The 14,676-nt window shown below is 41.1% G+C and overlaps 2 protein-coding genes across 4 annotated transcripts in view; one reads left to right on the forward strand and one right to left on the reverse strand.

Moving 5' to 3' along the window:
- The window catches only part of ANGPTL2 (angiopoietin like 2), a 61,119-nt gene extending 49,665 nt beyond the window's left edge, over positions 1 to 11,454 (forward strand). The window contains exons 4-5 of the mRNA XM_069082708.1: positions 6,580 to 6,850; positions 9,473 to 11,454. Of these exons, the coding sequence (XP_068938809.1) occupies positions 6,580 to 6,850; positions 9,473 to 9,672 (471 nt within the window). The 3' untranslated portion in view covers positions 9,673 to 11,454. The remainder of the gene's footprint in view (positions 1 to 6,579; positions 6,851 to 9,472) is intronic.
- The window catches only part of RALGPS1 (Ral GEF with PH domain and SH3 binding motif 1), a 624,901-nt gene that overhangs the window by 325,547 nt on the left and 284,678 nt on the right, over positions 1 to 14,676 (reverse strand). The window lies entirely within an intron of this gene.

Raw genomic sequence — 14,676 nt, forward strand, 5'->3', positions numbered from 1 at the left:
CTCTCTCTTGACTGTCTCTGTCTCCCAGCTTCCCTAACTCCAAAACTCAGCTCAGGTCCCACCTGCTGCAAGAAGCCTGCCCTGGTCTCTTCCCCAAATACATACACTAATTAGCTCCTTCCCTCTAAACTTACCTTCCATTTAACCTGGATATAGCTTGTATACTCCTAACCATTTACATGTCTTTCTCCATTACAGTAAGGTGAGCTCCTTGGGAATAGGGATTATTTCTGCCTTTCCTTGTATCCTTAGAACTCTGCACAGTTTCTGACACATAGTAAGTGCTTCATAAATACTTCTGACTTGTCAGAATTTTTCATTGAAAGAAGGATGTTATCTGTTCAGAAAAACAAAACAAATCACTTTGTTAAATGTTAACTTGTAAAGATATTTTCACAATGAAGGTCAAGAATGACAAAGTAGCTAAGATATAAACCTAATGAGGGGGTTCGTGATAATACTGTCTCTAAAAACACCTTCTACTAGGCACTAGCTTATTTTTGTTGAGCCTCTTGAACCACTAATGGAAGCTCAGAGTCATTCAGTCTTTGTCCTTACAAGTCTCATGTGGTGAAATTGGAATTTTTTTCTGGTTTATATGTAACACCTTCACCCCTCAATACTGGATATGAGAAAAACTTTCACTCCCAGCCCTAGGTATGGAAAATACTCTCACCCCTACCTTGGGTGTGGAAAATACCCTTGATTTCATCCCTGGATATAGCGGGAAAAAATCTTTATTTCCTTCCCTGTTGTGAGACATGCCCTCATATCTATCCCTAGGTGTGGAAAAATATCCTTACTATCAACCCAGAGCATGGGAAATATCCCTTCTCTCAGCCCTGGGCTGGGCAAAAATCCTCACTCTTAGCCCTGTGTATGCGAAATACCTGTATTTACATCTCTGAATTCTAGCACCTGGAAAATAGTTTCACATTCAACCACAGGTGTTGGAAAACCTGTTGTCCCTTCCCTGAGTATGTGAAAATCCTCCATTCTAAGGTCTAGGTGAAGACTCAGAGTTGCTTCTACCAGAGAAGAAGCCCATACTTTTACTTGACCAAGGGCATCTACTCTAATTACTGAGATGCCCAAGCTGCTTCTTCACATACCAGGTTAGTCAGAAGCTGCTGCGGTTGGTTACAAGCTAGAGACTTCTCTCCTCTCTTTAATCTCTCTACCTTCTCAGATTCACCTTAAACACTTCTTCCCTCATCTTTCTCCCTTCTTACTGGAAAATAACTCAGGGACTGATTAGATAATTATAATTTAATTTTTATAGACAATTAAATTTTATTGTCACAATTGCTATACCATAGTATTTCTTTGCTTTAACATAGTATTTTTTTGCTACAACATAGTATTTACTTTTGCATAGGATATCAGCTCAGAGATCTCCCCATCTTGAAAAAAACCTTCCATATAATCCTGCAGCTTCCCTTCCCCTTCCTCTTAGCCACCATCCTATATTTTTTTCTTTCCATAACCAAAATTCTCAAACCAGTGTATATTCTTATTGCCTCTAAAGCATCCCACTCTGTCCTTTACTAATTCCCTTCAATCTGGCTTCCAGAAATTGCTTTCTTGAAGGCTGGCAATGATCCTTGCCAAATCCAATGGTCATGCTACTCTCTTTCTTCTCAATCTCTTTCCAGGATTTGGCAGGTGACCATGCCCTCCTGCTGAAATTCTCTCTTCCCTTGGCTTCCCTTTTATTACACTGGATTGGTTCTCTTTCAGCCTCTTTGACAGTTTCTTCTTTTTTCTTTGCTGGTTCCTCTTCTTTCCATCTAACTCTAGGCATCCCCCAAGGCTTAGTCATTGGCCCCCTGCTCTTATTTCTGCCTCCTACATATTTCTTACTATCATCTCAAGCTCAGCATATCTAAAGCCAACCTAGTCATGCTTTCCCCCAAAGCAGCTTCCCTCTCAAAGTCCCAATCTCACAGAATCATAGGATTATACTTAGAGCCAGAGGGGACCTTAGAGGCCCTCAGGTCCTTCTCCTTCATTCTACAGATGAATAAACCAAGGTAGTGAGTATTTTAAAGACAGGATTTGAATCCATATCTTCCTGACTCCAGTGCCCCTACTCGCAATACTATGACACCTGTCATCTCTGTTAGGAAGTACCTTCCTTCCAGTTGCCCCGGAGAAAAACCAAAATCACAGAATTTTAACTTAGAGGGGACCTTGGAGACCATCTAGTTTAATTCCTTCATTTTACAGAGGAAGAAACTGAGGCCTGCAGAATGAAAAGGACTTCCCCAGGGTCACATGACTAGTACATTGCAGAGTCAGCTCTTGACCTCACTTGATGACAAATCCAGTGCTGCCCAAACCATGCCATGGCTCCTTAGAGTCACATTTATCTCTTCCTTCAGACCTAGTACTCAGTCCTGTCAAATTTTCCAATGAAACAACCTATCTCATATCTGTCCCTTCTTCTAGGTCCTTACTGCCACCACCCTACATTGCTACCAAAACCACCTTGCTGCTAATCTCTTCTCCTCCTGACACAGCTCCTGGCATATTCAGCTCCCACCCCTCACACAGTCTGAGTGACTTTAGATAAGTCACTTAATCTCTCTGGGTCTCAGTTTCCTTATCTGTAAAATGAAGATGTTAGACTTAGACGTTCTCTGAGGCCCCTTCCTGTTATAGAGATAGGAGTCAGTCAGTCAGTAGTCAATAAGCATTTAAAACACTTACTATCTGCCACATTCTGAACTAGGCACCAGGGAGAGATACAGAAAGAGGCAAAAACAGTCTCCTCCCTCTTTCCTTTTCACAAGGAGCTCACATTCACATAGAAGACAACATGTAAATGACTGGGTATATACAAAATATATAGGGAACAGATAGAGGGTAATTTCAAAGGGTAAATTTCAAATTTCATAGTCAAACATCAGTGTTGGGGAAACTGGGAAAGGCCTCCTGAAGAAGGTAGCATTTGAGGTGAGTTTTGAAGGAATCCAGAGAAACCAGGAGGCAGAGGTGAGGGTACAAAGTATTCCAGGCACGGGACACAGGCGGGGCAAAGGCATGGGGATAGGAGATGGAGTATTATGTCTGAGGACCTGCCAGTAGGCCAATGAAGCTGAATTGTAAAGTGCATGGAGAGAAGGAAAGCATAAGAAGGCCATAGGAAGGGACTATGTTATGAAGAGTTATAAATGCCCAACAGAAGTTTATATGTGATCCTTGAGGTAATAGGGAGTCACTGAAGCTGGTTGAGCAAGAGAGATTACATGACCAGACCTATACTTAAAAAAAAATTATCTTGGCAGCTAAGTGGAGGACAAATTGTTGTGGAAAGAGACCTGAGGCAGAGAAAAGAGTCAAAAGTCTATCACAACAGTACAGGCAAGAGGTGATGAATCTCTGATCTGGGGTTGTGACTTTGTGGGTAGAAAGAAGGGAATGTAGATGTCAGGAAGGTATAAATGACAATATTTGGCAACAGATTGACTATGTGGAGGTGTGTGAAAGTAATGAATCAGGGACAAACCTGAGGCCGTAGGTCTCAGTGAGAGGATGGCAATAGGGACAATTTTCTGAAGAAGTATTGAGGAGATGGGATCCAGAGGGCAAATAGAGGGATTTACCTAGGCAAGAAGAAAAGTCACCCCTTGTAGCAGCAAGCACCCCAAGCACGTCCTCAGGGTTTGCTGCCCATACAGGTTCTTGGATCTGCTTCGTTAAAGGAAAGCAACTCAAAATGGGTTAACAAGCTTACTTTAATCAGTCAGACATATATAGTTTACCTTGTTCAGGGGAAAAAGGTCAGCACCCCGAATTTCAAAGTATACAGGCAGAATTATCAAGACAGAAACAGATCAAGTAGACAGATTTCCAAACTGTCCAACCATTACATCCATACGAAATCAGTATCTGGGTTTTTCAAAGCTGGGGGGGCCCTGGACAACGGCTTCTCAGAATACAGATCAAATCACAGAACACTTCTCAAAGTGAGCCCCCAAAACAAAGCTACACATCAGGGCTTATATAGCCTTCTCCTGGCTCAGAGAATGTAACAACCTTATTGACTCACTGGCCAATCAAGAAGTATCTACTGAAAAACAAGCCTCCCACCCTAGGCTTCAGGTGCACTTTAGCCTAGGGGCAGGGAAGATCTTCCAAATTTGCATTCCCATTACACCCCTCCATCTGCATCTATGATCCCAAGCCCTGTCTTCATTATTTGATTCTCCTGCTTACAAACCCCATCTTAACTAAGTCAAAAGTTCTCTGCCCACCTATTAATGCCCTACATGCAGAAGAGCACTAGTTTTGGAATAAAAAGATTTGATTACCTATACTGGCTCCTACAATTGTTAGCTGTGGGTGGGGTTGTGAGCAAGTCACTTCCCCATTCTGGAACTCACTTACTCCATCTGTGAAATCGGGATAACAATCTTGATGCTATCTATCTCACAGGGTTGTTGAAGTGAAAATTAAAATGTCCTAAAAGTCTTAGTGCTTAGTGTTTAAAGCTACTAAAGTTTAAACATTTAAACTTAAATAAATTTAAGCTTTTCCGTCTTGGGTATCAGTCCTCTGTAGTTTGTGTTTTCTGTTGCATTTTCTATTTTGTTTAGCTCTACTGAGTGAAATAATGTTTTTTCTACAATCCAAAAACAAGTTAAAATTTAAGCTTAAATGCTGAGTAAGCTTTAATAGCTTAAAAAAGCATGAAGACTTTTGGGACACCCTGTATTTTGTAAACCTTAAAGTGCTACAGAAATAGAATGCTATTCATTATTACCTCTCTAATCTTATTACCCAACTTAAAATTTTAACTGTAGTTGGTTCATCCACTCATTGTCCCATGAACTGAAGTTCTCTGTGCTTTCCATTATGTCTGTCCTCTCGCCTAGAATTCCACTCCCCCAGTCAAACACTCCTGATCCCAGCTCAGATCAGATCTCTTCCATTAAGCTTTCCCTATTAACTCCAGGTCACAGTGATCTTCCTCCTTCATTGAATACCAGCTGTTCGCAAAGCTGGTCCCACACACAATTTCCAATGTAAACAATGGTTTTTTTTATTTTTAGTAACAAATCTGACCTCCCCCAATAACTAACAATTATATAGCAGTTTATGGCGTGTAATGTATTTTCTGTATATTATCTCATTTGATCCTCAAGGCAATCCTTTAAGGGAGGTGCTATCATCATCCCCATTTTAAAGATGAGGAAAACCACATCGTTATTGAGAGTCTGACGCAGCATCTGAACCAAGGGCTTCCTGATTCCTGGCCAAACATTCTGTTCAGCACACTATGGTGCCTCCACACTAAACTGTTGTCTCCTGGAGGGCAGGAATCTTGTTTTCTATTTTTGTATTCCTTATCCTGGGATGAACTTGTTGAGTATATTCCACAGATCTCAGAATAGACACAACCTCGGAGGTCACTTGATCCAACTCTTACCTAAGCAGGAATCCCTTCTACAATATCCCTGAAAAGTCTTCACTCAGATTCCCTTTAAAGATGCTCCAGCAAAAGGGAGCTCCCTCCCTATGTCCTAAGTCAGCATCACAGCTGATGACGAGCTTTAGAGTTCTGAAGGATCTCAGAGGTCACCTAGTCCTACCCTCTCATTTTACAGATCAGGTACCAGAAGCCCAGGTCGATTAAACAACTTTCCCAAAGAAGCAGAATTAAATTCAAGAAAGTGAGGAATGATGATAATAATGCAGCTTAAATTTATAAATGTGTTATGTACAGGTCTTCTCCCCCACATCAGGTAGCTGGTTGTTAAATCAACACATCCCTACTCCAGAGTAAGTGATTTTTATTGTTACTGTTGCATCACATGGTTTCTCTTCATTTCACTTTTGGGCAGCTCTATTTATCTCCCCTAGATGAGGGAAGTTAATAAGCAATTCTCTTTTCCTGGTTACACAACAACAGTTATTTGAGTCTGCCCTGAATGCTTACTTCAGAGCTCCAAGGACCACCACTGGGGGCAGACGTACAATGGCACTAACTAGATGGTCTGGAGTCAGGAAGACATGAGTTTAAATCTGGCCTCAGACACTTACTAGATGTGTGATCCTGGGCAAGTCATTTAACCCTGTTTGCCTTAGTTTCCTTACCTGTAGAATGAGCTGGAGAAGGAAAGAGCAAACAGTATCTCTTCCAAGAAAACCCCAAATGGAGTCACAAAGAGTTGGACAGGACTAAAACAACTGAACAACAACAAAGAGGGTTATTAGCCCTGGGAGCAACAAGATTGAATCTGCCTAATCCCGTTGGATCCCCATCCACTCTGAGAATTAAAATGACAGTAAAGGCTGTGCGGGGAGGGGAAGGGAAAGGAGAACATACTCCATATTCTATTAGTCTTCTTAGCTAACCTTCTTTGGGCTGCCTATATGAGCTTAACCTATGGTGACAGCTTCAGGGAATTACCTTCAAAAGCAGGAAATCTGCTAATTTATCAAAGGGGAAATAAGTCCAAAGCATAAAGTATTTTTTTTACAACAAGCGTTGCCAAAGAGTAGGTCAGCCATTTTACCAGATGTGACAGGTCCCCGTGACTACATATGGTAACACTGTCTCTTTCTTTACAGCAAGGATTTGGTAACATTGATGGAGAATATTGGCTGGGTCTAGAGAACATTTATTGGCTCACAAACCAAGCCAACTACAAATTGCTTGTAACGATGGAAGACTGGTCTGGCCGAAAAGTCTTTGCGGAATATGCAAGCTTCCGCTTAGAACCAGAGAGTGAATATTACAAGTTGAGACTGGGGCGGTATAATGGCAATGCTGGTGACTCCTTCACCTGGCACAACGGGAAGCAGTTCACCACCTTGGATAGAGACCATGATGTCTACGCAGGTATGAGGGTCCACAAATAGTACTTCACAACAGTGTTGGGTAGAACCATCTCTTTCCACACACAGTTGGATTACCAATTATAAAGTCATTGATCTGTCAATTCCGTTTCCTCCTCCACAAAATGAGGGGGTTAGTCCAGGTGACTTTTAAAATTCCTTCCAGTTCTACATTTGGTGATCCCATGATCCTCCTGACAGGAATCATTTCTAGGTGCCAGGAAGAGCTAGAGGAGCCAGTGAAAGACTACACTCAGACAGATACTTATATTGGGGGTAATATTAGTTACTTATTTCATGTAGCCTAGGGAGTCAAGAAGAAAAGATTTAGGACAATGGGGGGATGCAAATATGATCCCTGACTTCAAACAGCAGAAACACTGACATATGGAAGAGCTATGTAGCCTCAGAAAGGAGAACTAGAACTAATGGGTAGAAGTTACATGAAAATGGATATTAACTCAATATAAGGAAACACTTTCTAATAATTAGAGCTTTAGTACCATAGAATGGGCCACCTCAGGAAGTAGTGAGCCCCCCACGATGAAAGTGTTTAGAGGCTGAAAGATCATTTCTCAGGGATACTGTAGAATAGAGGGTTCAAACCAACTTACAGCAGTCTGCAGCAGAACTCCCCAGTATTGTTTGTATCAGATTAATTCAGAAATGTTTAATAATATAAATAAAACCAAACTGTTCTTCTGATTTGACTATTTCTATTAATAGCACCATTCCCCTGGTCTTCCAAGTTTGTGATTTCAGGGCTATCTTCAGCTCTTATCTTTTTCTTACTCCTTTCATTCAATCAGTTAACAAGTCCTGTTGATTCCAATTATGCAATATCTGTCCTGTTTATCCCCTTCTTTCTATTCCTATTGACATTTCCCTGGTACAGGGCCCTTTTTAGTATTTTCATGGTCTACTGCTACAACCTCCTACCAGGTCATTCTGCATCCACTCTTTCCCTACTCCAATCCATTCATCATACCAGTGCCAGAATAATCTTTCTTATGTATAGAATTAGTCATACCAGTCTTGATTCAAAATCTTCAGTGACTCATTGCCTACTGAGTAAAGTTCAGGCTCCTCTCCCTGACATTCAAGAATGCCCTCCCTCTCTCTTGTCTCCCTACCTTTTCCTACCTTCGCTTGTATTATTTCCTTCTTGTACTCTACACCATTGGTGTCAAACTCATATTAGAAATAGATCCCTGTGGGCTGTATATTGACTTAGAAAACCACCAGTTAACATTATTTATATTGTCTAGCCACACTTGGGAGTTTTGTGGCCTTTGAATGACACATCTGCTCTACACTCTAGCTAAACTAGACTCTGCTTTCTCCCTTTGATACTCTCTGAAATTTTCTACCTCCATGTCTTTCCCCTCTCCCTCTTCCTTTACTGAATTCCTACCTGTTCATTAAAACTCAATTCAAATGCCACTTCCTCCACAAAGCCTCTCCCGATGCCCATTCACTGACCTGAAGAACATCCTTCCCCATTAGAACCTTTCCCCAAAGTACTTTGCTTTGTAAATTTCAAATGTATTTATGTATCATAGTTATCTGTATTAGTATACCTTGTCCCTTGGTTAAGCTCCATGAGTTCAGGGTCCACATTTGTTCAAATTTGTACTTTCCCCAAAACCTAACTCCACATGAAGCATGCACTCAAAAGATGTTTGTTAAATTATAGACATTATTCAATTAATCCCCTTAAGACATTCCATATCCACTAATCAATCAATAATAATTTATTAGGTGCCTACCACATGCCAGGCATTATGCAAAGCACTAGTGATAGAAAATACAAAAGTGTCTACTTATAAAGGTGCTTATATCCTTTGATTCCAGCTGAAGTAGACTACTAATTTTCCCTATTCTTGACCTGCCCCTCAAACCTGCACTCACCCAAGCTCTTCCCCAAGCCAGGACCAGCAGCATGGTACAGTGAGAACAGAACCAGATTTGGAGTCAGAGGAACTGGGGTCCCAGCTCTGCCACTTAAAACCTGGGTAATCTTTGTTAAGGCGCTAAAACTGTCTGAGCATCAGTTCCTCATCTGTACAATGAAGGAGCTGGGCTGGAAGGCTTCCAAGTCCTCACTGGGCTCTAAAGCCATGATTCCATGTTCTGTGAACACACTGCTGCCTCATCCCTGCTTGTTTAAGTCCTCACCCCCTTTTCTGTAAACACTCACCCAATTCTCTCCATCCGGCACCTCATCTGATGTCCCTGAATCACTGTGTTTGGAGATCTCTTTTGCCCATCACCGTCTCCTTCATAGTTCACTTCCTTGTGTACCTGTCACATCCTGCTGCTGAACTATAAATTTCTTGTATTATTATTCATTTTTGTATTTCTAACACTCATCTTCAAGAAAAAATAAATAAAACCACCTTTCCTAAATCATTTCCAGGGGGCCTTCCCATATCTCTGTGAAGCTGGGAAGACTGCCCCATGTTTATGTTACGGTAGGAGAATTTGCCTTTTCTTCTTTCTGCTAGGAATATTCTTTGCTAATTTAACTCAAGAGTGTGCCTCATTACACATAGAGGAGGGCAACTGGTCTAAATATGCTCCTCTTTTTGGGTAAATCTCACCTATTTTTCTGCTTTTCCTCTAGGAAACTGTGCTCACTACCAGAAAGGAGGTTGGTGGTACAATGCCTGTGCCCACTCCAATCTCAATGGGGTTTGGTACCGAGGAGGTCATTATCGCAGTCGCTATCAGGATGGAGTCTACTGGGCCGAATTCCGAGGAGGGTCTTACTCTCTTAAGAAAGTAGTAATGATGATTAGACCAAATCCTAACACGTTTCACTAAAAGAAGCTTCTCTCTTCCAACCTTGGACTCCCATCTGCCACCACCCAGCCTGAGCGAAAGCTGAGCAAACTCTCCAGGAATCATCTCTTCTGTAGCCTGGAATGCCAGGTCTTTGAGGTTTGTTACAAGGAAGCAAGAACTTGTTGCTGCATCCGATTTTCATAAACCATTGCCACAGATAACTGAATTCAAATGATGCAGTATTCTCTGCCTATGAGACCTTTCTTCATGCCAGGAAGCAACTAATGTAGCCCGTTCTTAAAGACAGAAGAGGAAAAGGGTAAGACTGCAGATAGCTTTTCTAAGGAATTAGCTCTCAATGCTGGGAACACATAACAGTAGAATATTTTTACTTTATGTAAGTGTATGTTTAAACATACACTCTCATACAAGTGTATATGTGTACATACATATGCTTGTATGGTTTCAGTTCTCAAGTGTTTGAGCTACTATAAACTGGTCACTTATCCTTGTCACAGGAAATTATCTCCTTTGAAACAACATACAGCACTTGACAAAGCAACAGTCGGCTACCAGTGAGATTAAACTCAATTTATTCTTCATTATCTCAAATTGAGAAAGGATGCACTTGAATAGTCCAATGAGTGAATGTGTGTCCACCATTCAAAGGCACTCATTGCACTAGATGACCTCTGAAGTCCCTTCCAACTCTGAGATGCTATTGTTCATTGGTTCTTGGAATCGTCCTTAGTATTAATATCTCAGATACAGCAGGTTCCCAGCTTTCTCTGTCCAGGCATCCTGTTGGTATTCAACCAAGTTTCAGGGACTTTCTTTCCATTTCATCTTCCATTTTCCTTGTCACATCCTCAGTATTTCTCCGTTCTTTCAGCATGATAAGGCACAGATCTTTTCCCCTCTTCAATAACTACTACTATCCTTAACTACATTTCCCTGTTCCTTAAAACCGTACAGGCTCCATCCTTCTCCTCTTAGCAGTACTTTCTGGTCAAGTAATTCTTTCAGAATGGGGTCTTAGGACTCCTAAGCCCCTGAGCTGGAAGTGAGCTGGGGCCCAGGTTTCTGCTCAGGAAAGGAGTTAGTCAGTATTATACTCTTAACCACCTACTCTATAGCTCAAGAGTGAATTTTCATTCATAGTTTGGTCAATACATCATTTCCACCTTCACACAAATAAGAACCTACAAATCTTCCACCATGTGCTGTATCTAAGTTCAGTCAGTATCTAGACATTTAAGCCAGAAAATGGCTTCAGACCAAAAACCAACCCACCAGGTCTTGAACACCAATGGACAATACCAACAAAACACTGATGCCTGATCTCTAGATACAAGATCACTTTACTCTGAGAAAGCTATGTCATCAGGAACAAGACCATTCAGTTAATTTGCCTTACCTACCCAATGTGGAATCTGCCAATTTGTATGTGAAGAGTACAACTATCTTACAGAACCTTGACCCTATCAATCTTGCCAGCTGACATAATTTTCTAGCTTAATGTTATCATAGGACATGTTGTAAAACAAAACAATATGATGGGCTAACAATTAGAGAAGCTCTTGGCAGTTCACCATATCACACAATAAATCTGTGAGATCCCCATGCCTTATTATATACTGTACATACATGTGTGTGTGCCTGTTCCCCTTATTACCTCAGTATTTCTCAAAAAATGTATGATGTGTATTAAAGTGATGTCTGATGTAGCATGTGTTGTATATATAAAAAGTAGGGTTTTTAATATATTCCCAAATTATCCTTGTAATGACACAAATCTGCAATAAAAATCCACAAATACTATTTTGATGTATTCATATGGTGTCTTATTATTTTTAAAGTCTTTCTAAATGCTTAACCTCTGAGATCCTCTTCAAACAAAAACAGGAAATGAGAGAGAAATGTAGAGGAAGTCTACTCGCATTAATTCAGACGAAATGTGGCCATTAAAAGAAGCAAGATGTGTGTGAATTTTTCAATAAAATGATCTGAAAAGTTTCCCTAGGTATAAAGTATCATGGCACCTTTGCTCTGGTCCAGGTGCCCCAGGGTTCTAGATGCTTCTTCACAGAATCTCAGCACCTCAGAGTAGAAAGGAACTGGAGGACCCCCAGTCTAATTCCTAACTGGACAAGAATCTCCCCTATAACATACCCAACAAGTGGCTTCATGTGGAAATCTTCCCTATAACATACCCAACATGTGGCTTCATGTGTAAACCTTTAAATCACTCTCCTCTTAACACTCTCCAGATTATCAATGCCCTTCTTAAAATGGAATGCCCACTTCTAAACACAGTACTCTAGATAATCTCTTAATAAGGGCAGAATATAGTGGAACCATTATTTCCCTTTACTGGACACTGTTATTATAAATGGAGCCCAAGACCAAACTCATTTTTGTAGTTGAGATCTTATCTTTGGCTCATGCCAAAGTCTGCTCAGACTCATGCCTCTCCCCCTGACCCCTATTCAGGTCATATGAAAATACAGATAGCTATTCTGGTTGTCAGAGTGGAAGGAAGAGTTACCCCTAGGGGCCCTTTAGCTCCAGCTTAGACATGTACGTGCACGCAATGGTACAACCTAAGTATGAGATCTACTAGATAGCTGTACAGGTAACATGGATAGTGGGTTTTTCCCCCTTTCTTTTAAAGGAATCATGAAAATCTATGCAAGTTGTCAGTATAAAGACCCTTTAATCTGGAGATGCTGGAATGGGGCTACATTGGATGAGTACTATTACTCTAAACAGGCTTCTAAAATCCCCCCTCCCAATACAGACCTACACATAGTAGGAAAGGGAGGGCCCCTGGTAGAAGAAAACTAGAAGAAGATGCAGCCCTGATTCCAGAGAATGGAAAGGCCATGAAAACAGAGAAATAGAATTCTTAGGACCTTCCAAATTCAGGGCCAGGATGTCCTCTTGTTATATACATTCTTGTAGCAAAGGGGTCCTTCCTGACCCCTTAAATAATATGACTGCCCTTATTTTGTACAAAGATGTTTTAGCCCTAGAAACATGAGCACCAATAAAATTGCCAGAGGTCTCTAAATCCATTATAGTCATGGCAATCACCCCACAAACATAACATATGAAAGTGACTCACACAATGGCAGAGCTTCTGAACACAAGTGTATATAAGCCATGTCATAACTCAGCCATGAAAGAACTGTTCACCTGCCAACAGGTCTGGGTCAGCTCAAATGCCAACTCCTCTGTGAAGTATGTGCAGCCTGGTACATTGGGAAGAGTGCTAGACTGGGAGTGAGGAGCTGGATTCCAGGTCAGGCTCCAATACTTACAGTAACCATGTGTCATTTAGCCTCTCTCGGTTTCAGTTTCCTAATCTGTAAAATGGGGAGCTTATACTAGCTATTTCAAAGGATTGCTGTGAGGAGAGTACTCTACAAACCTCTAACTACTAAATCAATATAGGTTACAATAAATGTTATCCAAATTGTATATTTCTCCTAGATCCTAGCACAGGGTTCTTAAAACAATAGGCCCAGAATAAATGTTTATTCAACTAAATTATCTATGCGGCATACATATTATACTAGTTTGTAAACTCCAGAAGGGACAATGCCTTATGAAAATTTTGCAAATTCTCCAGCACCTAGCACAATGTAAATGTTTAATGAGTCACATCAGGAATGAGAACCATATTTCTTTTCCCAAAAGGAGGGAGTCAGTAATCATCATAAGATCTAAAGAAACTCTTACCATTGGATTATGGAATTTCATGTCATCAGTTCAATGTCTTCATTTTAAAAAAGTAGAAATGGGCCCAGAGAGGGCAAGGGCCCTGTTCATGCTTACACAGTTAGCAAGTGTGAATACCCAGAATTCAAATGCAGTTCCTCAGTCAGTCAGTCAATAAACACTTATTGAGGGTTTTCTATTTGCCAGTCACTATGCTAAACACTGGGAATATGAATACAAGTAAAAATAAAAAGATAGTCCTTGCCTTTAAAGGATTTACAATCTAATGAAGGAAGATAAAAGGAAATGGAAAAGTGGGGATGGGGAGGAGGTAAGGGGTTCTGGGGTGAGGGAAAGTGATGGAGCTATTCAAAGAAGTTCAAAAACATTGCAGCTGGTAGGAAATAGGGGTAAGACTGTGCTACCATTTCTGAAATAAAGGCCCTGAAGCCCATGGTCCTGTCCCCCAAGTCATAGGGTCCAAGTAAAGAGGCTGAGGCTACTGATGAAATGTGAGTACCAGGCAGATTCAATCTTACAGGAAAATGAGATTTCCAAGTTGCAAGTTTCCTGTGGAAGGAAAGCATGATGGAGAAGTCCAAAGATTTCCAAAAGCCGTGCAGCTGGTGGGAAATGAGGTGAAGACTGTGCAGAGAGCTTTTCTTAAAAACGAAGTTCTCTGATTCTAGATCTTGGCAAGTTCAGGGAACAGCCACGGACAGGCTAAAGTGAGGCTCATCTGATATGATTTAGAAAGATTTCGGAGATAGGTAAGGAAGAATGGATGGTATTTGTTAAGAATGGCCCACAGCTCTTACAAGTTCACATCAAATATCTCAGGTAGGGTTGGCTGCCCTGGTGAGCCTGGGACCTAAGATGGGTGAGTAAAAATCTCCCTGGAGGCAAGAAGGTCTGCCCACAGAATGCAAAAAACATTTTGATCCGGGGTACTGATAAATATGAACCCAGGGCAGGGATTTTGGTCTTTACTTATCAGTCCTTACAACACAAGTCAGTTAGGTCAAAATGAGATCCAGGAACTCAAAATGAAAATAAAGCCCACAGCATTGTGGCTACAACATAGCATATCCAGGCCTCTGGAGTTTGTACCATTCCTAGGCAGAGCGTAAGGGTATGGTCCAAAGGCAAGAGTGCCTTGCCTTAGCTGGCAGAGAATATGTAAGGCCCAGAACCTGTAGATTCTGTCTCAAAATCTTTCTCTTGCTTCATGACCCAGTTGAAGTGTCACCTCCACAATTAGGCCTTCTTTCATCTTCTTAGAACAACAGTTCCCAAATTGTGGTATCAGACCCTCGGGGA

Source organism: Petaurus breviceps, unplaced genomic scaffold, assembly GCF_028583685.1.
Source record: "Petaurus breviceps papuanus isolate PSGF00001 unplaced genomic scaffold, PetGlider_PUasm1.0 171, whole genome shotgun sequence".
Classification (NCBI taxonomy): domain Eukaryota; kingdom Metazoa; phylum Chordata; class Mammalia; order Diprotodontia; family Petauridae; genus Petaurus; species Petaurus breviceps.